We start from the raw sequence: 26,022 nt of genomic DNA, 5'->3' as shown, positions 1-26,022 counted from the left end.
TGGATCGGGGCCACTCTGTGCAAAACGAACTGCACAGTGGAGGTAAGTATGACATGTTTGTTATTTTAAAGAAAACATTTTTTTCCTTTATTAACCTTTTAAAGAATGTGTTATTCCTGTCACAAGATATGACTTGCAAATTGTAATTTTTACCAGATATAAGGCCTGCATCCTTATGGATTCCTGGTACAGCTTCGCTTTCTATACTGGGCACCACATATGGTTCAGCTTGTGCTATTGTCTCAAGATGTTTTTTTTTTAATCAGCCAAAATGTTTATTTTTTATTAATAAAGATTTTATTGAAAAGATAAAGAAGTTGTAACCGTAGTACAATTAAATTACTGTAACTTATACATATACAGTGGATATAAAAAGTCTACACACCCCTGTTAAAATGTCAGGTTTCTGTGATGTAAAGAAATGAGATAAAGATAAATCATTTCAGAACGCTGTCCACTTTTAATCTGACCTATAAACTGTACAACTCAGTTGAACAACAAACTGAAATATTTTAGGTGGAAGGAAGTGAAAATAAAAAACTAAAATAATATGGTTGCATAAGTGTGCAAACCCTTAAACGTATACTTTGTTGAAGCACCTTTTGATATTACTACAGTACTCTCTTTTTGGGTATGAGTCTATCAGCATTGCACATCTAGACTTGGCAATATTTGCCCACTCTTCTTTGCAAAAACACTCCAAATCTGTCAGATTGCGAGGGCATATTCTGTGCACAGCCCTCTTCAGATCACCCCACAGATTTTCAATAGGATTCAGGTCTGGGCTCTGTCTGGGCCATTCCAAAACTTTAATCTTCTGCTTAAGCCATTCCTTTGTTGATTTGGATGTATGCTTTGGGTCATTGTCATGCTGACAGATGAAGGTCCTCTTCATGCTCAGCTTTCTAGCAGAAGCCTGCGGTTTTGTGCCGATATTGTCTGGTATTTGGAACTGTTCATAATTCCCTCTACCTTGACTAAGGCCCCTGTTCCAGCTGAAGAAAAACAGCCCCAAAGCATGATGCTGCCACCACCATGTTTCCTTGTGGGTATGGTGTTCTTTTGAAGTGCAGTGTTTTTTCTGTGCCAAACATCTTTTGGAATTATGGCCAAAAAGTTCAATCTTGGTTTCATCAGACCATAACACATTTTCCCCTCATGCTTATTGGAGACTTCAGATGTGTCTTTGCTAAATTTAGCCGGGCTTGGATGGTTTTCTTCGTAAGAAAAGGCTTCCATCTTGCCACTCTACCCCATAGCCCAGACATATGAAGAATACAGGAGATTGTTGTCCGATGTACCACACAGCCAGTACTTGCCAGATATTCCTGCAGCTCCGTTAATGTTTTGGCAGTATCTTTGACCAGTTTTCTTCAAATTTTTTCATCAATTTTGGAGGGATGGCCAGTTCTTAGTAATGTCACTGATGTGACATTTTTTCTCCATTTGATGATGACTGCATTTGCTGTGTTCCATGATATATCTAATGCCTTGGAAATTCTTTTGTACCCTTCTCCTGACTGATACCCTTTAACAATGAGATCCCCCTGATGCTTTGGAAGCTCTCTGCGGACTATGAATTTTGCTGTAGGATGCAACTAAGAAAATGCCAGGTCTTACTAGAACAACTGAACTTTATTCATAGTTAATTGGAGGCACTTTAACCGTTTAAGACCCGGACCAATATGCAGGTTAAGGACCTTGCCCCTTTTTGCGATTCGGCACTGCTTTAACTGACAATTGCGCGGTCCCAAACAAAATTGGCGTCCTTTTTTTCCCACAAATAGATCTTTCTTTTGGTGATATTTGATCACCTCTGCGGTTTTTATTTTTTGCGCTATAAACAAAAATAGAGCGTCAATTTTGAAAAAAATTCAATATTTTTTATTTTTTGCTACCGTATAATAAGAGCCGGTTCACACTGGGGTGACTTGGGATCCGACTTGAAGTCGCCTCAAGTCGTCCCAAGTCGCGTTGTTGAGAAAAACAATGCAAGTGAATGGGAGCGGTGTTAATACACACGACTCGAGTCGCTCCGACTTCAAAAGAAGTTCCTGTACTACTTCAATCCGACTTGTAGGCGATTTGTACCCATTGATTTCAATGGAAGTCACCTCCAAGTCTGATCCAAGTCTGATCACTGTCTTAACTGAAGCGACTTTCCAGGAAGATAACATACATTTCTCAGGCAAACCTCTCCCTCCCCCTCCCTCCCCTAGAGCTGATTGTTGTTTGATTGGCCACTGGAAAGTCTCCTGTGCTGGAGACGACTTCAAGTCATGTTGTAAATCGCCCCAGATCGCCCTGTGGTTCATGCTCAAGTCGTGTCGGAGTCGCCTCTGAAAGTCGCGCTGGAAGTCGTGTCGCCCTAGTGTGAACCGACTCTAAATATCCCCGAAAAATATATAAAAAAACAATTTTTTACGCAATAAGCGTTTATCGATTGGTTTGCGCAAAATTTATAGCGTTTACAAAATTGGGGAATAGTTTTATGCCATTTTTATTAATATTTTTTTTCTACTAATTGCGGCGATCAGCGATTTTTTTCGTGACTGCGACATTATGGCAGACACATCGGACACTTTTGATATATTTTTGGGACCATTGTCATTTTCACAGCGAAAAGTGCTATAAAAATGCACCGATTACTGTGAAAATGACAATGGCAGTGAAGGGGTTAACCACTAGGGGGCGCTGTAGGGGTTAAGTGTGACCTTGTGTGTTTCTAACCGTAGGGGAGCGGGGCTGGACGTGTGACGTCAGTGATCGTCGTTCCCTATATCAGGGAACAGACGATCACTGGCACTGCCACAGAAAAGAACGAGGAAGGTTTGTTTACACTCACCTCTCCCCGTTCTTCAGCTCCTGTGACCCGATCGCGAAACACCCCGCGGCAATCGTGTCCCGCGGGCGCGATCACAGAGCTTCGGACCGGGTCGCGGCTGGGCTCTTAAAGGGGATGTATATATACGTCCATGTGCCCAGCCGTGACATTCTGCCGACGTATATCGACGTGCGGCGGTCCTTAAGTGGTTAAATGATGGCAGGTGTGTGCTGAACACCCCAGTTAATAAGAGGGTGTGCACACTTATGCAAACATATTATTATGTTTATTTTTACCCCCCCCAAAAGATTTCAGTTTGTTTTCCAATTGAGTTGTACAGTTTATAGGTCACATTAATTTACAATTTGTAGCCATATCTGGTGCAAAGTAGACACAAAGAAAGGCAACTGGCAATAGCATACTTTGTTAGTACAAAATAAAAAATTGATCTGTTTGAACAATGTGTCCTTTGCATCACCTTGTACATGAGTATTAGTTTACGTAGTTTCTTTCTTGCTCTTCAATTCTTCGATGCCGTTTATGGGATAATCACAACAAAAGGCTAAAGCGACCATGTGATAATAATACAAAATTATTATTTTTTTCATACAATGGTGACCTGCAGGAGAAGAACTCTCATACCCTCCCTATATTCCAGGGATGAAGCATCCATTAGTCTCGTTAGCATTCTACACTTGTTAGGCCTCGTACACACGACCAAGGAACTCGTTGTAAATTAAACATCGTTTTCCTCGACGAGTTCCTTGTTAGGCTTGTCGAGAATCTTGACAAGCTTTCTTTGCGTACACAGTCAAGACAAAATCTCGTTCTCAAACGTGGTGACGTACATCACGTACGACGGCACTAGTTTGTTTCCACTGGCGCCACCCTTGGGGTTGCTTTTGCTAATCTCATGTTACTGCGTGTTAAGTAAAAGTTTGGTGAGAGACGATTCACGCTTTTCAGTCTGTTACAGCGTGACGAATGTGCTATCTCCATTACGAACGCTACATTTACCAAAGGCACTCTAAGCATACACACGAACGTGTTTCTCGTCGTAAACCAGCCCAACAAGAAACACGACAAGGAAATTGAAACTCCCGTCGAGGAAAAAGAGAACTTGTTCTCTTTTTTTCTCGTCTTGTTCCACGACAGTTTTCTCGACGAAAAACATACACACGACCATTTTCCTCGGCAAAAAAGCTCTGCCACCAAGTTTCTTGATGGATTCTGTCGAGGAAAACGGTCGTGTGTACGAGGCCTCAATCTCCTTGCCTGTGCTCCCCACTGTGATGTAGGGATTGAAGGATGGAACCACGGATCTCTGCAAGGACATAGCCATCCAAAACTTCCAGAGGAGAATGACAGAGCAAGGTAGGGGATCAAAGGCCACTGGAACAAGAAACTGTAATAGAGGGAAGTTAAAGAGCTCGGGGCAGATCCACAAAGGTATTACGCCGGCGTATCTATTGATACGCCGGCGTAATTTAAAATTTCCCGCGTCGTATCTTTGTTTTGAATCCTCAAAACAAGATACGACGGCATCTCGGCTAGATCCGACAGGCGTACGTCTTAGTACGCCGTCGGATCTAAGCTGCAATTTTTCGGCGGCCGCTAGGTGGCATTTCCGTCGAATTCCGCATCGAGTATGCAAATTAGCTAGTTACGGCGATCCACAAACGTACGTCTGTCCGGCGCATTGTTTTTACATCGTTTGCGTTTGGCTTTTTCTGGCGTATAGTTAAAGCTGCTATTCTGAGGCGTACTCAATGTCAAGTATGGCCGTCGTTCCCGCGTCCAACTTAGAATTTTTTACGTCGTTTGCGTAAGTCGTTCGCGAATAGGAATTTGCGTAGAATGACGTCACCGTCGTAAGCATTGGCTGGTTCCGGTTTAATTTCGAGCATGCGCACTGGGATACCCCCACGGAGGGCGCATGCGCAGTTAAAAAAAAACGTTGTTTACGTCGGGTCACGACGTATTTACATAAAACACGCCCCCATTACATCCATTTGAATTCCGCGCCCTTACGCCGCCAGAGATACACTACGCCGCCGTAACTTACGGCGCAAATTCTTTGAGGATTCGAAATAAAATAAATAAGTTACGGCGGCGTAGTGTATCTTAGATACGCTGCGCCAGGCGCAAAGGTACGTGGATCTGGCCCCTCTTCTTTTGCAGTACACTTTTTTTTTCCCCCTGACAGGGTTGTTTTGAGCATTTACAATGGCCATAGCTAGCCAAAATGCCTATTTATTCTAAAATAGTATGTTGCCTTTTGCATCTATATATTTTTTAATAGTATTTTTTATCCTGTTTAGAGAACAAGAACTTCCAGCAGAACACAACACAAAAGAAATCATCTCAAAGAAAACAATGAAGAGCTTTCTCAGACTGGCACTGATATAGATATGATGCCGAAGGATCATGACTACTGTGCTCTAAACAGAGACGATAAGCTGGAAAATGATCACCACAACTCTACAACAACAAATGGAATTTCAAAAAGAATGTCTGGTTTGGAAGCTTGTACTTTAACAGATGACTCATCTACAACCACTAGTAACAGCACAGCTTTTGCAGAATCTGGTGATTTAGGAATACAAACAGTTGATGAGAACTTTGAGTCCCCACAAATAGTCTTCCCTAGTAATACCTCTAATTACCGATTTGAATGTATATGTGGAGGACTGCAATATCCTGACCTCAAGCACAGAGTACAGTGTTTACAGTGTCATTTATGGCAGCATGCTGATTGTGTAAACTATAAAAAAGAAAATGTAGACACAATACCATTTTATTGCCCACACTGTCTAGTAGCAATGAAGCCAGTTCCCACAGGAGCAACCCTGATCATATCCCCCAGTTCCATTTGCCACCAGTGGGTAGATGAAATTAACCGACATGTGCGCTCATCTTCTCTACAAGTTATGGTAAGAGATCATTACTGCCTAGCTTAAAGTGTTACTAAAGGTAATCTTTTCTTTTTAAATAAACAGTTTATACTCACCTGCTCTGTGCAGTGGTATTGCACAGAGCGCCCTGATCCTCCTCTTCTCGAGTCCCCTGCCGGCGATCTTGGCTCCTCCTCTTCTTCGTGTGTTCCCATAGCAAGACGTTTGCTATGGGGACACACGTGTCTGCTCGCTCCTGAGCTGTGTGTCTATGGACCCATGCTCCATAGACCCACACAACGGGATTTAGCCTCACCCTGCACTTCCTCCTCACTGCATCTGTGTGAAGAGGAAGAGAGGAGATGCAGCCGTGCACAGCACTGGATCTCTTCTCCCCTCTCTTCCCCTTCACAGAGAAGGGGGAGGACAGAGAAATATAAAACATTATTTACCTTAACGTATTAAGGTAAAAAATGTTTTTTCTAGCTTTAGTACATTTAACTTTATTGCTTTTGCTTTTCAACACTTTGAGATCTAGTTATAACTGTTTTCACACAACCTTCACGCATGTTCTAATTAAATTAAACAACTGAATCCTGGGTGAAAGTTGTGTGAGTTCTGTGTGAAAAAAAAATTATACATAGACCACTTTGGGGTTGATTTACGAAAGGCAATTCCACTCTGCACTACAAGTGAACTTGGAAGTGTAGTTGCTGTAGTTTTGAGGGGAATATCTGAAATGAGGGCTCTGCTGATTTTATCATCCAATCATGTGCAAGTAAAAATGCTGTTTTTTATTTTACTTGCATGTCCCTCTCCGATCTACAGCGACTGGACTTCCAAGTGCACTTGTAGTGCAGAATGGATTTGCCTTTAGTAAATCAACCTCAGTGTGTGTATTGCTTCTTAATGAAGCAAACAAGAGAGGACCAAATCAAGCTAGCAGTGGGAACTATTCATTTACACATGTACAGGTAGTGGCAGTTTTTTTGCACTTACCATGACACTGAGATGAATAAGGGGTCGACCTTCTGAAAAGTGGAAGATTTTGAAACAAGATTTTGCTACTTTCATAAAATGGAATCTGACAGTGTGTAGTAGAGTGAAGCTCAACTATATCTTGTTGGAAGGCGGAGTAGCTTAGTGTAAAGAAATTGTCCATTATTGTAATATGCAATTTTATGTGACTACCCCATATATCATATATATATATATATATATATATATATATTGTAACGGTCATGGGTTAACACCTTTACGATATTCCATTCCACCAACCCAAGACAGCTTATACGACACTCCACAATCCAGCAGACACGGTCCATATGGATTTTCCCAGAATAACGAGACACAAGCTCTGTTCTCTGGTTCCAAACGAATGAATACTTAAATGGTAAACTCAGGCTTGTTATATACAGTTAGAAGCCCCAAGAAACACTGGCTTAACTCCACCCACAACATGACACAATGGGTGCTCAATACACATTCCTTTAGTGAACATAAGTCAGACGTCTGACCTTTAGAGGGTGCTAAGTCACAACACATATTATCATCAATAGAACTTCACACAATGAAAGGTTCCTGAGAGGCAGACTTAATTAGCACAATAGACAATAGAATGCAATCACAGAAAGCTTTTATCACTGCAGCCAGGTAGACTTAATTAGCACCTCAACAGTCTATGTACCACATTGAATGAGTCACTCTCCTATTGACCTGTTGGGGGTCAGAATTAATAACTTGTAATATTTCAAGATATCCTGCAATTCATTATTGTCCCATCTCATGTAATTCATGATATCATTTCGCAGTCATCCTATGCCCCTATTGGACATAGGATGACCCTAGACCCAAGAGTCATTAGTGAAGCTGGCACAGGAGTACCCCGCATCCTTCAAAAGTCTCTGGATATCACGGGCCATTCCGTTACACACATATATATATATATATATATATATATATATATATACACACACACATATATATATATATATAGTTTGTGTACAAAGCCTAAAGTCCAGCTTGATCCCAGCCATCCATTTTTTATGGGGTTTATTTACTAAAGCTAGAGAGGGCAAAATTAGTCACCATTCTGCAGAGAAACCAATCAGCTTCTAACCTCTGTTTGTTTAATTTAACTTTAGCAGTAAAATCTGGAAGCTGATTGGTTTCTCTGCAGGATTTTACCCTCTCTAGCTTTAATAAATAAAGTCATATGTGTCTTCTGTCAGAAATAAGTCTAAAAAATGTATGAATGGAAAAGATGCAGAGTGACAAAAGTGATGAAATTGGGTAAATGAGCAAAACATCTGTTTTAGAAGTTGTAGTTATTGGACAAAGAAGATGCATAATAATTCCCTGGAGGGGAAGATGAGTCTGTTTAATTCCCAGGAAATAAAATCACAGCCCAAAATTACCATATTTATCGGCGTATAACACGCACCCTAACTTTAAGAGGGAAGTTTCAGGAAAATAACGTTCCACAGCCCCCTGCGTATAACACGCAGGCACAGTTTACCCTCTATTTTCAGGGTAAAAAAGTGAGTGTCATACGCCAATAAATACAGTAATATGTAGTTTGTGAAATGTAGTGTGTCAGAATTTGTGATATTATGACCCTCAAAACAGTAAGGGCCAGTTTACACCAGAATGCAGTGCTGCAAACCCATGTTCCATTCGCGTTTTTCACACTGTGTTGAAAACGCACTGCACTTGCAATCTGCAGTGTGTGTGAGTGTTAACAACATCCCAAGCGCTGGTCGCAACCGCATTGCGTTTGCCAGCACCAGATCACGTGGTACAGTAGTACCAGTTGTGCGTTTTATACTTTTGCAGTCTGGCATGTCCAGTCAAATGAATGGGCTAATATCCAACTGCACCTGGATTGCATTGAATCGCACAGTAATGCACAGCACGTATCTGTGCAATTCATGGTGTGAACTGGCCCTAAATGTAAAATTATACATAAAAAATGACACAGGATGAATATTCAAAGACCCTGGGTTATAGATTGGTACCTTGCGGTGATTGGATACAGGCAAAGCTTTGTTAGACATCCCCTCCCCCCTCCGCCCTTGTTATTTATTTAGGAACATAATGGAACTTTAAAAAAAAAGACTGTTTATTCATAACTTATAGTTCCTGTAGTTCTGCTTGAAATGTGTGCTCTGGTAATCATTTCATAATTTTAGACATCGGTGAGACATTTGCAACTTTTGCATTTAACCAGGTTTATCAAGGAGTCAAGAAACATGGCTTTCTGCAACCACAGATGTTGGCAGAACAAGATGTGGTGATAATCACTTATGATGTTCTGAGAACCGAGCTTAATTATGTGGACATCCCACACAGCAACAGCAAAGACGGGCGCAGGTTTCGAAACCAAAAGCGGTACATGGCAATACCAAGCCCACTCATTGCTGTGGAGTGGTGGAGGATCTGTTTGGATGAAGCACAAATGGTAGAGTGCACAACAGCAAAGGTGGGTTACACTATATAAGCTTAAAGTGTACTACTAACCATTTGAGTAACTTTACTGACACATGCAGCAGACTCAGGTAGCTCTTAATAGTGCTGAATTACACTTGTATTGCACCAAATTGAAAAAGAATTACCTCCAGTTTGTAGATAACGAAACTGAAGGTAATTAAAGCCGACTGTAATTTGACATACAGAGACAGGCAGAATGTCTGTCCCTGTACGCTGTGTAGCAGCTTGCCATATTTACCGCCACTACCCCTTGCTGTCACAGGTTTTTTAGGACAGTGAGCCTCACAGCTGACAGCCTCCTAGTGACCAATGAAACGACAGTGGGCAGAGCCTGATGAGGAAGCTGATACACTAGTTCCACATCAGGTCAGTTCTCTCCTTGTAATTGATAGCAGGCAGTGGGCAGTTACTTTATCCATTAGCAGTCTGTCTTTTGGAGAGTGGGCCCAATGGGGAACTAGCTTCTGTAAATCCCCATAAGGCTCTGTCCACCCATGTACAAGTCCCCCACCCCCCGGCATCTGCATCAACATTTGTCATGTGGCGGTACATCAGAATATATATTAACCTGCCTAGCAGTATTACCGAGTCTGGCTTGGGGTGAATTTTACATACCAAAAGCGGTAACCCTGAGCCAAACTTGGGATACAGGGGAAGTTTCTTACCTTTTCCCTGGATCCTGCGATGTGTCCCTGCTGTGTGTGCGAGCCGTCTCCTCGCTCGATTCACACACTGGTGACTGCCGAGTGCCGCTGAGCTCTGTTCCCGAGCGGCACGACGCACGGGGGCGGAGTTTGGCACCAAATTTCAAAAAAGTAAAAGCACAGTATAGATGCAGTATACTGTAATCCTACAGATTACAGTGCTATATCAAATAATTACACACCCCCTTTGCCCCTAGTGGTCTGTCCAGTGTCCTGCATGCAGTTTTATATTATAAAAACTGTTCTTTCTGCCTGGAAACTGGAGATTGTCCATAGCAACCAAAAAGTGTCCCTTTATGTCAAAGATGGTTTTGGAGCAGCTAGAAAACAGTGATAATAAATTAGAATCACTTGCAGAATTGAGCGATAGCAATTTGTGGGGAAATTCGTCATCAAATACTGAAAGTAATGACAGCGACAACTGAGCAAATTTCAGTGTTTTTGATTTGATTACATTATTGAATACGTTTTATTATAATTACATTATTATTTGTTATAATTTTTATTTATAATTAGTTATAGTTGTAGCGCTACCCCCTCAGGAGCCGCTGGTTGTTTTTGGGATCGGCATATTAAGTTACCTCTTACCGTTGTCTAGGGATGAAGTGGATGAGTAGAATAGTGAGCGAATGTCCAGACAATAAATAAAGGTTTTCTGAATGCTTTATTCTCAGCCCAACATGACCAACATCAACATGAGGTAGAGAGGAAAGGTTGATGAAGCAATAGAGAACTTTGCGGTATCAGGCCTGGATATGAAGCGAGCAATCCTGCTCTCAGTAGTAATAAACAAAGTTTGTCACCACTCTAGCCAGAGAGGGTGAAGTGCCCCCGGACCAACTCCTGCCACGAGTTTGGCAGCGCTACTTTAAGGTTGCTGGGAGGAACAGTTCTCTGCCACTGACCTGGCTCTAGGGACCTCTGCCACAGGCCTAGTACTTGGATGAGCTGAATGGATTCAGCAAATCCTCCCAGTAAATTAAGTCAGGGTCACCGGGTGACAGTTGAAGTGTACCTGTCAATGTCCCGGTCACCAGATCACCGATGGTTCGTTCAGGCCCCTCAGATAACCTGCCTATGGGTTCTCCTTGAGCCAATCCCCCACCGTCCAGCACATAGCTTGGGATCTCTTCAATAGAGCCAGGGACCCAGCGAGTCACTGGGGCCCCTTTCAGCAGCATGGAACTTCGCGTAGCGTGCGACCCCGGCCTGGTAGGCCATATCACCGGGGTCTGTTGGATACGCACACCCTGAAGGTGGGTTCCGCACCTGGAACCCGCGAAGAACCAACAAAAATGGCGTCTGCCACAGGTATACTCTCCCCCAGCATGCCCCACGAGGGAAAACTCCTCTAATTGGCTGCTGGGGAAAAATTGCTCTGCCAGAACCCCTCTAGCGCCAACTGTCGCCCAGGGATGGGATCGCATCCCTGGAGCGCAGACTGACCTACAGGACAGTTCAGGAATGACATCAGCCCAGATTTAGCAAATTATGAATGGGAGCAAAATAACTCTCCCATTCCCCACTAACTTTAGCGTAGTGCCCATACTGAAAGTAAGGGGGCACTACATAGTTATTTATTATATTATAATTTATGATTTTCTGTTTCAAACTTTATCATACCCGGGATGTCTACTAGACTCTGGTTTGGACAGATTTAAGTGAGTTATTCCTAAGAATTACAGACCTACAATTAAAACACCAAATTTCCATGCAAAATAATTGTAACTGCACCAACAATCTGAAAGAATCATACCGCCAGGCAGGTTAATCTTTTTAATGAAATGTTTTAGAGATGTTATTTTTTATTATTATATTATTAAAAATTACCAAAATATGTAATATGTGAGCATCTCTTGAATGTATGTATAATTGCCTATATTTATTTACTTATACGGTATAGTGAAAGAGGGGGTGGAAATCCAGTTGTTTGATATCCACCTCTTTCAGGTATGTATGCACATATCATTCAGCTGGTTTTGACATTTCCAGCGAGACCAGATTGAACGATGTAGGTCTGGATCAAAAAATACAATATAATATGCTAAAGTTAAGAGCCAACTCATTTTTTGTTCACAGGCTGCTGAAATGGCCTTACGTCTAACTGGAGTTAATAGATGGTGTGTTAGTGGAACCCCAGTGCAAAGAGGATTGGAAGGTAAGCTCTGTTATTTTGTGAAGAAACACTGCTGTGCATCAATACTGCTAATTCCATTCAGAAAGTAGAGAGAGGCCATCGACTACAATACATTTTGACATCTCCTAGCAGATTAACAAGAAAATGCAAAATTTGAAAGAAAGCTTCTTGTTTATTATTTCCTGACACTAGGCCCTGAAAATCATTGTTCTGCTAGATTTTCATCAGAAAACGTGTAGGCTGTTTTGGATGATCTTGCACATTGTAGTGTCAGATCCTAGGCTTCATTTTAATGGTTTCCTGTTACAAGTAGGTAAGAATATAGTTGGGTTATATTTCTTGGGTTTCAAAAGCTCACTTTAAAATAATATCCTGCTCTGTCCTCAAACGGTTGAGTTTGTTTTGCTTTTAGATAAAATAGGAGGCAATTCTAACTATACAGAACAGAAGTATATTGCACTCAATGAACATTTTATCACACACAGATATTGGGTCTAATTTACTAAAGGCAAATATACTGTGCTGGGCAAGTGCAGTTGCGCTAGATCAGGGGTGCCCAACCATGGGCCATATGTGGCCCACGGAGCCCTCTGATGTGGCCCACGACCTCCTGCTCTGGGATGGAATAGAATTGAATACTGTTATTAACCTCCCTGGCGGTATGATTATTTCAGAAAAAAGGTGCTAAAAGCGGTACCATTATTTGCAAGGAAATTTGGCGTTTTATACTTTAGGCCTGTAATTCTTAGGAATAACTCACAAGAGTCTAGTAGGCATCCCGGGTATGACATTTTTTTTTAAAACAAAAATATAAATTATATTATAATAAATAATTATAAATAATTATAAAAAATAATAATATAATTATAATACAAATTATTCAATAATGTAATCAACTCAAAATCACTGAAATTTGCTCAGTTGCAGAATTGTCGCTGTCATTACTTTTATTTTTTTATGACGAATTTCCCCACAAATCGCTATCGCACAATTCTGCAAGTGATTATAATTTATTATCGCTGTTTTCTAGCTGATCTAAAACCATTTTTGACATAAAGGGACACTTTTGGTTGCTATGGACAATCTACAGTTTGCAGGGAGAAAGAACAGTTTTTATTATATAAAAGTACATGTAGGACACTGGGCAGACCACTAGGGACAAGGGGGATGTGTATTTTTTACATACAGTACTGTAATCTATGAGATTACAGTATACTGTATGTAATGTGTTTGTTTACGTTTTTGAATTTGGCGCCGTTTTCCGCCCCCGTGCGTCGTAACGTCGCAGGGAATGGAGATCGGCGGCACACAGAGGTACTGTGTGAATCGAGCGAGGTCCCGCTCGCTCACACAGCGCGGTGGCATCGCTGGATCCAGGGACAAGGTAAGTAACTTTGTCTGTGGCTGCAGCGAGGCGAGCCCGAGTCTGACTCGGGGTTACCGATCGTAGCCAAAAAATCAAAAAGGTCAGTTTATTACTAAAATCACAGTATATATGGGCATATCTTTTCTGCAGTGGTTACTGGGCTGCTTTAAAACTGATCCGCAGGTGCAGAGCAGTTTTCCTGTGGGTTACCTGCACTGAGCCATAGACTACTGTTATTACCTGCGATTTTGCAGAATATAATAGGAGTCTATTGCAAAGTGCAGGAAAGACAAAGGTACACTGTGCTGCACCCACGGTGCGAGTAAGGCCGTGTACACATGTTAGGATCGCCAGAGGAGAACAGTCTGAAGGACTGTTTTCATCAGTCCAAACCGATCGTGTGTGGGCCCCATAGGTTCTTTAACCTTCGGTCAAAAAAATGAGAACTTGCTTTAAAATTGAACCGATGGACGCCTAACCGATAGGTCAAAACCGATCGTTAGTATGCAAAAGCATTGGTTGAAAACCCGCGCGTGCTCAGAATCAAGTCGACGCATGCTTGGAAGCATTGAACTTCGTTTTTTTTCATCACGTCGTGTTTTACGTCACCGCGTTCTGACACAATCGTGGACCGTTCTCATCAGATGGATCGATCGTGTGTACGTGGCCTAAACCGCAGCGCATCAGTGTGAAAGCATCATTGGGCCCCTTTCACACAGTCAGTCCAACAGTCCGACCAATTGGACCCGCCATTCACCTCTAAGTAGTGACAGACATAAACCGACTTGTGTCCTACCTCCAATATGAAAAGTATAGTGGGCTGTGTCCGGACATGCCATCCACCCGCTCCGCTCATTGTGGCCCGCAAGCGGTTACCAACTCGCTTAAGTGGCCCTTGCTCTTCAAAAGGTTGGGCACCCCTGCCCTAGATCTTAGTAAATGAGGGGAAGCTCTGCTGATTTCTATCATCCCATTATGTGCACAGTGCAAGCAAAAATGCTGTTTTTTTTTTTTTTTTTATGCATGTTATTGGGTATTCTTTGCAAAGCTAAGGTTTACCTCTTTTACTAAGCTCTGGAGCAACTGCAACTTGTAGTGCACAGTTTATTTTCCTTTCCTAGTAAATCAACTCCAATCTTTACCACCACCAACAAAAACAACAACAGTTCTGTCTTAATAACCAGCTAAACCAGAGGTACCTCCACATCAACCAACATACACACACTTTGAGAGGGAGCCCCTCTTAAAATGCTAGACACTGCTTTATAAAATAATTTTGGGGACCGTCTGTATGTATTAAATTATTTATTGAGTGACTTTTTTCACCTTTTGAAATTAGTAAAGATTTCCCCTGTATTCAAGTGTGCACCACATGTATTTTGTTCCACACAGGCGTTGAGCCTAATTATAGCGAGGAAATTAGGGAGAGATGGTGCTGGTTTTATCTAATTCGAACTATATTTATTCTGATAAATATTTGACTTCCAGATTTGTTTGGGTTGGTATTATTCCTTGGAGTGGACCCCTACTGGGTGAAACACTGGTGGGACCAGCTTCTCTACAAGCCTTATTGCAGAAAGGATCCTCTGCCATTATACCATCGCATAGCCAAAATAATGTGGCGATCTGCAAAAAAAGATGTACTTGACCAGGTGAATAAAAAACATTTATCAACCAATTTTAAACAGTATATTTCTTTTAGAGTTGTAACTGGTCCTCTTGGATAAGAGGTTGCATTATTATTTAAACAACAGTTTGTCTTCTGTTTTCTTAAAGCAGGCCTATCCTTAACAGTATGTTAGTCTCTCTTATTAGCCTAGTTATCATTATACAGTACTAGATTTTAGTAATTATTTTGCAAATTATTTACCATTCATTAAAAAGATTCTCGTTTTTATTTTTCCCTCATGTAACCAACTATAGGTATAGATACAAATTGTTATTTGCCCCAGGAGATATCTCATCACACTGATATGGCAGCAGGAGGGTTGGAGGGAAAGGACACAATGGACAATACCGCGATAGTATTAGAAAGTGTCAGAAATGTTCTCATTTAGAACGTATGAAATTTGGCCAAAGCAGAGACGAATTGGTAATTGAAGGTATGATGAGACCCTCTTAAGTAGTGCACTTCAAAGGTAAACTGAACTCTGGAAGCCGTGTAAAAAAAAAAAAAAAAAAAAGTAGGCAGAGGGCAAAGGACTTGTTACTGGTATCACCTGTGGTCCACAGAGGTGCTCTGTAGCAGCTTTAACGTTCCTACAATATATGCTGTTAAGCAGCCGTTTGAATAAAAAAACTCCGGAAAGTCCATAAGCTATACAGTGGTCTGTAGATAAATTCTGTGTACTGACACCACAGTGATCATTCCAAATAAAGTGCCCACCACCGTAAGCAAATGGCCGCTTACCAGAAGGTAAGCACAAAAGCGCATTCGGCTATAACCCAGCTGCAGCCTTTCGCTTGCATGCAGAGCAGTTTGGACCAGGAAGCAGGCTAACACCCGGGATTTTTCCTCAGCAAGTCATAAAGTCCGGAGTCCGTCTGACGACTTGCGGCCTCACTGCGCAGCTCGATGGAGATGGAGGAAGGAAGGCCCAAGCAAAGTGGGATATTGATATATCAAAGTGGGATATATGTATCCCACTTTGCCGGGCGCTTCCATCCTTTCGTGCCGGAGAGTTATACCATGTGAGTGGGGACAGCAAATCAGCTCGGGCCTTCCTTCCTCCATCTCCATCGAGCTGCGCAGTGAGGCCGCAAGTCGTTAGACTCCGGACCTTATGACATGCTGAGGAAACATCCTATTGGTTATAGCCGAATGCGCTTTTGTGCTTGCCTTCTGCTAAGCGGCCATTTGCTTCCAGTGGTGGGCACTTTATTTGGAATGATTACTGTGGTGTCACTACATCGAATTTATCTACAGGCCACTGTATAGCTTATGGACTTTCCTGAGTTTTTTATTCAAACGGCTGCCTAACACTGGTGTATGTCTGGGACAGCACATCTGTTTATACACTAATGTTTAGGTCATTCTAAGGACTGATGTGGACTTTTTTATACATTTGGTGCAGTTTACTTTTTTGCTTGCTTATATTTTGTGTGTATCCCACTCTGCTGCCTTAATTTTGCTTATTTGTCTAGCGCAGTTTTCCTTTTTTATTAATATATGCTGTTAGCTGCCTTTTTTTTGTTACTGAGTATGGTATTTTTATAGCTACAATAGAGTAATAATATGGCATTGGTCCTGTAGACATGAGATCATTGTCATAACTACGGATGAGATCATTTTTCAGAACTCTAATGAGCTTCCTTTTACTCAGTAACTGTGCTGATTAACGTCATACCTGTATGTGTATATATAGCTATATATAGGTATATACTCAATGCGACTGATTTACTAAAGACAAATAGACTATGAACTTTGCAGTCTGTTTGCCTTTAGAAAATCAAACCAATAATTACGGTATTTATACTGTATATCATTATAGAGGGCAACTTTTTGCCCATATAAAAATAGAAGGAATTATACAGCTGTTGTATTTGTAAAATTAAAGAGTAATTCCAATTTCTTAGGGGAAAATATATTGCAAATAAAAACAAAAATAACATTGCATATACAGTTGTGGCAGAAGTCATATTGTAATTGATTGTTATTATAAATTCTAGTTCCTTTTCAATCTGCTGCACTGTAATTTTCTGTAAAATGTAGTTCAATATGGCTACTTGGAGGCTTTCTGTACACAGATGGTATACAGAACACTTTTTTGTACCATTGATATACTGGTCAGGCAATGCTCCCTTCAGTCCATCTGCCCTCTCTGTATCCATCAGAATGCATGTGCTTCTACTGTGGAGTCACTTATAAGTTAGACGTAGGACTGCAGATATCAGGGTCCTTGGCGGGGCCTGTAGTTTGCGCATGTATTTGCAAATGTGTGCAGACTAAACCTCTGTTTTTAACGTATACTGGTCGGTAAACTGAGCCTGGAAGTGAGCTTGGAATTTTCCTTGGCCTTCTTCTAACATATGTTGCCCTCCAATGCTCCTTGCTGCGAAGGCCAGTTATAGGTGGGGGCAGTGGCTTACCATTTTGTACCGGTATACAGAACACCCCCCACCACCCCCCTGTCATCTTGTTCGTCCGCCAAGCACCCCCCCCCCCCCAGACATCGAATTTCCTGAATGTGTGATTGGCTTACTGATTTTCCCAGAAGTGTACACTAAGATATAAATGAGATTTTGAGCAACCCCTAAAACAAAAATATTATTTCTGTGGAGATACACTTAAAGGGAAATCACGTCTGAGTTACTCTTTAAATGTTTGCTCTGACATAGGATGAGATTGTAGAAGGAATGTAGCATGGTACATGTGGATAACACTTCTGCTGACGTTAGTATGTATCATTTGAGCTGCTTCACTGCATTAAAATAAACATAACGGAAATGTATGTATTTATTTTTTATCCCTAGATTCAAATCCCAGAGCAAACAGAAGATGTACACTGGCTGCATTTCTCCCCAGTGGAAAGACATTTCTACCATAGGCAACATGAAGTATGCTGTCAGGATGCTCTTGCTAAACTACGCAAAATCTCAGATTGGTCTCTCAAGTTGAGTAGCTTGGACAGACGAACTGTGTCCTCCATCTTGTACCCCCTTCTGAGGTTGAGGCAGGCCTGTTGCCATCCGCAGGCTGTCCGTGGAGAATTTTTACCATTACAGAAGAGGTAACAGACAATCCATTAACTACCATTACGCGTGTGTGTGTGTGTGTGTGTGTATAATATATACATTTATATTTCCTCTTTGCACTGGATATTCTGCGGTCTATGTTTTCTGTGAATTAACATTGCATAGACTATAGCCCAGATCTAAATTATCAGACTTCTCTCTCCTCATTACATCACCAGATTTTCTTCTGCGTCCTCTCCCAGTGGAATATTGTCAGCTATCGCTCCTCTCTCTTCATTCCACCACTGAGCAGTAATCCAATTCTGGTTTGGCCTCCTGTCTTCTGTGTCCACAATATGCTTCTGCTCTGATTTCTTCCTCCTTGTCACAATTATTATGTCCTATGGCCCCCAACCATTCTCAGACCCACTCTTCCTCTTCTTCCCACAATCCAGTATAAGATCATACTAGGCCTCCTCTCCTCCTCTCTTTGCCAAGCTCAGATCCCACTTTTCTATTCCTAGTCATGATAATCCATTATCTGCCTTCTCTCTTGAGCTGGCCATACATTATACAATTACCTTCAACTATGTAGAGCAAGGGCCTGCCTGATTGCATACACATTGTATAAGAAAATTGTATAATGTATGGCCAGCCTTAGACTCTCCTCAGTATTTAATTAGCGTACGTCTGCACGCTTCCTCTCTAGTATCCTACTTTGCCCTCTCAGTTTCTTTCATGATCAGCTATTTCTCCTCTCTCCCCTCCAACCCCTAACAAGAACATACTGTATTTGCCTCCTCTCTTATAGCCTGGTCCACAACCAATTGCCATTGTGCTTCTCTGTCTTTCCCCATGGTCCATGACCAGCTCCTGCTAGCTCCCCTCATACACACACTGTCACGCTTTCTCTCCATATACAACTTACTTAGCCTCTTTCCTCATGATTGGTGTGTGTGTGTGTGTGTGTGTGTGTATGTGTGTGTATATATATATATATATATATATATATATATAATTACCGTATTTATCGGCGTATAACACGCACCCTAATTTTAAGAGGGAAGTTTAAGGAAAATAATTCAATTTTAAATGTCCATCTGCAGCCTTGTCCATCTATCTGCAGCCTTGCCCATCTATCTGCAGCCTTGCCCATCTATCTGCAGCCTTGCCCATTCATCTGCAGCCTTGCTATCCGTCTGCAGCCTTTCTGTCTTGCAATACATCTGCAGCCTTACCCCCATCCATCTGCAGCCTTGCCATGCATCTGCCGCCTTGCCCCCATCCAGTGTCAATCTGCAGCCTTGAGGGAACGAGCACCGCCAACATACATATCCTGGTAATATACAATGAACTTTGGATCACCTCATATTATGATAAACATAACATAACATATGATAAGCATGTCCAAGCTCTAGATATGTAAATAACCTGTAACACAAAGCAAGAACAGAGAAACGGACTTTATAATTTGGCAAGTTTTTATCTGGAATTCTGTTCATTTTCACTGAACATTAAAAGAGGATTGCGCAGCGCTGGATTAACTCTTTGTGGCAAGACTGGGCACAGATGATAGGGAATCTTATACTCTACATTGTGACATCAACTTTAACATAGGTTAATGCAAATTGTGAACATAACTGACTTTGTATTCCAGCACAATGACAATGGAAGAGTTGCTGACATCTCTGCAGAAGAAATGTCGTACAGAGTGTGAAGAGGCCCATCGTCAGCTTGTCTGTGCTTTTAATGGTCTGGCTGGAATCCACATCATTAAAGGTGATGTGATTGATCAGTCTATTGGAAGTTATCTATTACCTTACTGGTAGTAATTAATAATCACATATATTAGAGTATTTTTTCTGTTGAAATATTGAACTTTGTGATATCAGAGATGGACTAATGTTGTCATGCTACATATTTGTTTTTTCAAAAATGATTTGATTAGAATTTCAATTGTAACTGTTACAGTAAGAAAGATAGCGCCTGGTCCATTGTATTTGTTGTAGTAAGTGCCATTAATGTTTTAAGTGGCGGCACATATGTGCGCTCTGCGAGATCGCATGTGATTTGCACCGCACTGCAGTGCAATTCAAATGCGATGTTTGTGTGATGTTATTTCAGCCATACAGATAGTATCGCTAAATTTGCATCGCACTCACATCTGCACCAGAATCTGACCCATACAATCCGATTCATGTCTGAACTGTCAGTTCACAGTGCGATGTGTGAGCTGAAGTGGGGGTGTCATTAACATTGTATTGTCACTCCCAGCAGTTTGCATATGGCAGTGTGAACTGCAATGCGAGTCGGGTGCAATGCAGGGACCTGCAGGGGATTCGCAGTGTTCCCCCAACACACCTATGTGAACCAGCACTTAAGAGTGCTTGCAGTGACAGTGTTACTGAAGAAACATATTGTTGCATCCTATCATTCGTCTTTATGGGACTTTATCACAGCAACCAAAGATGTTCAAAGACTTAATTATATAAAAGTATAAATTGTATTCAAAATATCTGACTCACCAAAGGGAAAACGTTACCTTTTTTCTGGTAGTCTCTTAAGCCGTGTACACACGATCGGTTTGTTCGATAAAAACAGACTGATGGACTGTTTTCATCGGACAAACCGATCGTGTATGGGCCCCATAGTTTTTTGTTCCATCGGTAAAAAAAAAAATAGAACATTTTTTAAATTGTTCCTATGGATAAAAAAACAATAGAAAAATCCGATCGTCTGTGTGGAACTCCATCGGCGAAAAATCCATGCATGCTCAGAATCAAGTCGGCGCATGCTCGGAAGCATTGAACTTCATTTTTCTCAGCACGTCGTAGTGTTTTACGTCACTGTGTTTTGGCACGGTCGGATTTTTGACTGTTGGTGTGTAGGCAAGACTGATGAAATTCAGCTTCATCGGATATCCGATGAAAAAAATCCATCGGATTAGATTCCATCATATATCCGATCGTGTGTACAGGGCTTTACTCTTCTGACGAATTATAACCCCTGTAAGGTTTATTTTTGACCTCTTTGTCCCAATGGGGAGATTTACCTTCACTTTCTGTCTCATAACCAAACAGTAACTGAAAGGAAATCACTGCTGGTCTTGGTCCACCTGGACTAGTAGATGAAGCAAGTCATCTCTTCACTCTACTGACTGTACTTTGACCTATGTTTTACATATGCCCAAATACTATTGATTATAATGAAGTCTGTATTTCATTATATTACAACCAGTGTACCAACAGCTGTGTATTTCTTTCTATTTTGTTTTGTTTTTTCCCTATCTTTGTTTGCTATGACAATGATACATTTTCATGTGTATCTGCTGTCAACAGAATATTGTGTATGTTATCTAAACTCCAATTAAAATCCATTGACCAAAAAAAAGGAAATCCCTACAAATTAGGAAATCTCTTTGGGACCCCCAGAACCAGAACAAGTGTCCCCCCCCCCCCCCGTTGGAAGATTACCCTTCTATTACTGTTCTGGGGACAATTTATTTGTATTTTTTTACTTTTACTTTCACGTTCAGTGATAATAGTAAATAGGACAAGTAGAGAGGATGAATCTCCCTAATTGGGACACAGATTACAGTAAGAGGTGTTATAATCCATCTCCCCTTTATCCAAAACTAAAGTTCTACTTTAAACCCCCTTGTTGAGCTATAATCACTAATAAAATCTCTGCTACCAGAATAAGGGCAGATCAACATGGGAGCCTTGGCAAAGCCCAGATGCTGGGGTGAATTTTGCTCGGTGCTAATAAATGGATTACTAAACTTCTTCCTACTTTTAAGCCTTGTACATACGTACAGGTTTTCCGTCGGGAAAACTGTCATGAGAGCTTTTGGCCGGGAATCCTGGCCATGTGTATGCTCCATCACAGTTTTTCCAGAGAACCAGCTCTCTTTTTTTTCCCGCCAGGATTCCCGGCGGTTTTTAACCCGGCAGTTTTCCTATGGGAAAAAACTGCAGTGGAGCATACACACAGCCAGGTTTCCCGACCAAAGCTCTCATGGCAGTTTTCCTGTCGGGAAACCCGGTCGTGTGTAGGGGGAAAAAGTTACCGGGCAGGTTCTCGGTTCCTGGCGGTAAAAAGTCAGCCGGGAAACCTGTACGTGTGTATGAGGCTTTAGCCTAAAAAGCTGTAAACATACCATTGTTCAGCTTATTGTGTTCAGGAGGTAAGGGTTGTGACATCCTTTCTTCAGCTAAAGTTTGTTTGCTAATTTTACTTGGAATGTGCACAAAGCCTGCTAAGTTGATACCACTCCAATATGCTTCTTCTTTCCCTATATTTTTCATAAGTTATATATTTTTTTTACATGCAGGTGAGTACCCACTGGCTGCAGAATTATATAGAGACGTATTGAGGTCATCAGAAGAACACAAAGAGAAAATTAAAACTGACTCCTTACAAGTAAGTATAGCTGTAAAAACAAATCTAGCGAGGTAAAACTATATATGTTTTGTTGTACTGAATGAACATCATGTTGCTCTATGTGCTCTGTACTGCTCTTCACTGGATATTTTTATTCTTTTATCTATGACCTGAGAGTATCAGATTATTTCTAGCTCATGTAAGAGCCCATTCACACAGGGATGACTTTGGATCCGACTTCAAGTCACCCCAAGTCGCCTCAAGTCGCACTGCATGAGAAAATCAATGGAAGTGAATGGAGCCGTCTTAATGCACACTACTGCAGTCGCTCCGACTTCAAAAAAGGTTCCTGTACTACTTCAATCCGACTTGTAGGCAACTTGTAGGCAACTTGTACCCATTGATTTCAATGGAAGTCGCCTCAGAAGTCGGATCACTGTCTTAACTGAAGCAACAATACAGGAAGATAACATACATTTCCCAGGCAAACCCCTCCCTCCTCCTCCCTCCCACAGAGCTGATTGTTGTTTGATTGGCCACTGGAAAGCCTCCTGTCCTGGAGGCGACTTGAAGTTGCCTTGTAAGTTGCCTGATGGTTCATACTCAAGTCGTGTCCAAGTTGCCTCCCAAAGTAGTGCTGGAAGTCGTGTTGCCCCTGTGTGAATGGGCTCTAAATATGTGGTAAAGTTTTTTTGCAATATTTTAGCCATTGTTAAAAGGTGCAGTGCAAGGCAATACAATGTCTGGCTAAGAATGATTGATAGTGAGACATTTGCCTGTCCCCAAACCTGCCAGAAAACTACTTGTGATAATTTCCCCAAGTCAGCAAACTAACAGAAGTGGGTCACAAAAATTACACTTCTTTTCTTTCTCTAAAGCAGGGGTGAGGAGTGAGGAGCCCTTTGAGGAGCGAGGGCCACTTTAGCGATTTGGTAATCGGACGTGGGCCATAATGAGCAGAGCGGGCAGATGACAGGTCTGCTTCCACTTTGCATATGCAGAGCAGGCACGGACACAGCCTGCTCTACTCTATGCGCTCTCCGATCCAATCCGCCCAGACAGAAAGAGGGACTGATCCCCTTCTGTTTTTTTTTTTTTTTAGTGGATTTGATTATCGATAGGTAGGTGTAAACGGACACAAATCTGTTTACATCTGCCGCTCTAGAGGTGAATGGAGGGTCTGATTGGGTCTACCTGAAAAACAGACAAGCGGACTCGATTGCACCGATCACATGAAAGGGGCCCAAGGCTGCTTTCACACTGATGCACTGCGGTTTACCTGCACCTAAACTGACCTCAATCTTCACTTCTTCCTCAGGATTCCTGTAGGTATCACTGGTTGCTGCTGTCCCCCAGGTGGGTATGGATGGTGGCTGCTGCAGGCTGTCCTCCAGAGCTGGTACTTCTGGTGGGTACTGCTGGTTGGTACTGCTGGTGGGTCCTGCTGGCTGGTATTGCTGGCGGGTACTGCTGGCTGGTATTGCTGGCGGGTACTGCTGGCTTTTTCCCGACCCACCATCCCCGAGCATCAATGTGACAGGAACCAGCAATAGGGGAAGCATGCGGCTGCAGTAGAGAGCAGAGCCAATGACAAATGTATATAACAACAAAAACCTGGGGAATGCCCAGGGAAAAACCAAGCCTACTTACCGACCAGCTTGCAGAAAACCAATTAACCGGTCTACAGTATGCGTTAAAAACAGGGGTTTTGTCTGCACAAATTTTCAAACGCATGCGTGAGCCACAGAGCCGTGTGTACTCTGCCTGTGACAGGAGCTGGCGCTATACAGGAAGCATCTGCTCTGCTTCCTCTAGCGCCTGCGGGCCAGCAGTTAGGCACCCCTGCTCTATAGTAAAGGGAAAATCTCTGTGTGTGATGCTTGTGTTAGTGGGCTCTTCTTGTTATTGGTGCTAGGGAAGTCCTATAGGGTTTGTTCTGTAGAGATTGATCTGCAGATCACAAGTAATGCCTAAATCAGGCCATGGGCACCCTTAGGGCCCACGCACACCTGTAAGCTAAAAACATTTTTTCTCCTACAGGAGATTGCAGCCTCAAAAACATGGGAAAAAGCAGAGTTTTTGCAAGGGCGTTAATGCTTGTTCACGTGCGTTAATGTGCAATCCCGCGCCAGTCATTAATGCATTCTATTGGTCAGAATTCTGGCTAGTAGAATGCATTAATGCAGGAATGCGCCTAGCGTTACTGTGTACTAATACACACTGTTAAGGATTTTTTGAGCGTTAGTAGCAGAAGCTCTTCTCCAAAACGCAAAGTAATGTTTTTTTTTTTAAATATATATAATAAGGCTTACCCCGGATATCTCCTAAACCTAGACGGTTTAGGAGATATCCCCCTGTATCTGCATGTGCCGATGACATTGGCACATTCTCACTAAAAGAAATGGCATGTAACTTTTTTGAGCTGCACTGGGCATGAGGCCTTACGCTGGGAGTGATTTGGTCAATTGGATTCAAAGTTATGTTCCATGTTAACACTATATGTGGCAGCGTTTTTACACAGATTAATGCAAACATATATATCACACTTTTTTTCCCATTTCACACACTTTATTCAGAAGGGATGATTAACAAGCAAGTGGATCTGATTTTGCTTCTTGAAGAAAATAATTCCTGTTGATGATTTACTTTTAGAGACTGCATTCTACACACAACCTGATGGAACTTCTGACAGCAAAGCACCCTGGGATCCCACCAACACTTAGAGATGACAAACTGGAAGAAGAGGTTAAAATGTATTTTGTACCATAATTTAAAAAAAAAAAACTGAAATTTATCTGGTTGAATTCTGTAAAACGTTTCACAAGCCTTTCCAAATCTTTCAACACAGACTTTTGCTGTTCAAATTTTCTAATACTGTAAGACTGTTAGATATAATTTCATATAATGTTAACATGATTTTTACCATTTATCATATAATTAAAGAAAATTGTCATCAAAACTAATCATTTTGATATAAGAGAGAGTTTTCACTACAGTATATAACTCTATTGTGGTGACCCACTACAGTGCATATCTGTCTATTAAAAGATACCATGTTACTGCAGTCATAATAACGTGCATTAATCTCAGTGTCTAAAAGGCCAGCTCAGCACTCAGGAAAAAATGAAGTTCCCAAAAAAGCATATGTATATAGAACACATATATATCATTTATATGATGTACAGTGTATGACACAAGTCTATGTACATAAAAGAAGCCGCTAAATAAAACAGAAATATACATGTAAGTAAGAAAAGTCCTTAGTTTATATAGGCAAAGTTCCAATACTCAAAGCAGTGCTCCAATCAAATAAATTAGGTATGATCAGCATGTAAAACCATATGAGAATCATTAGTATGTTGATAGGTGATGCGACAGTTCAATTGATAGGTGAAGGATTCTACTTAAAGGGGTGGTTCCACCTAAAACTCATTTCTAGCAATATATTCGTAAGACCCGTTAAGCCAGCCTACCCGCAGTGTCTTTTTTTTTTTCCCCGTACATACCGAGATCTCGGGGGTCTCGTCCCTAGGCGGTGGGCGTTCCTATTT

At 41.6% G+C, this 26,022-nt stretch overlaps 1 protein-coding gene across 1 annotated transcript in view; it reads left to right on the top strand.

The window, feature by feature from the left end:
* Positions 1 to 26,022, top strand: part of SHPRH (SNF2 histone linker PHD RING helicase) — a 146,575-nt gene that overhangs the window by 59,349 nt on the left and 61,204 nt on the right. Inside the window, exons 9-16 of the mRNA XM_040350870.1 lie at positions 5,146 to 5,757; positions 8,948 to 9,199; positions 11,991 to 12,069; positions 14,903 to 15,066; positions 17,888 to 18,144; positions 19,746 to 19,867; positions 22,422 to 22,510; positions 25,124 to 25,216. Of these exons, the coding sequence (XP_040206804.1) occupies positions 5,146 to 5,757; positions 8,948 to 9,199; positions 11,991 to 12,069; positions 14,903 to 15,066; positions 17,888 to 18,144; positions 19,746 to 19,867; positions 22,422 to 22,510; positions 25,124 to 25,216 (1,668 nt within the window). The remainder of the gene's footprint in view (positions 1 to 5,145; positions 5,758 to 8,947; positions 9,200 to 11,990; positions 12,070 to 14,902; positions 15,067 to 17,887; positions 18,145 to 19,745; positions 19,868 to 22,421; positions 22,511 to 25,123; positions 25,217 to 26,022) is intronic.

This window comes from Rana temporaria, chromosome 4, assembly GCF_905171775.1.
Source record: "Rana temporaria chromosome 4, aRanTem1.1, whole genome shotgun sequence".
In the NCBI taxonomy this organism is placed as follows: domain Eukaryota; kingdom Metazoa; phylum Chordata; class Amphibia; order Anura; family Ranidae; genus Rana; species Rana temporaria.
The sequence above is the reverse complement of the archived record's forward strand: the minus strand, read 5'-3'. Positions and strand labels throughout refer to the sequence as shown.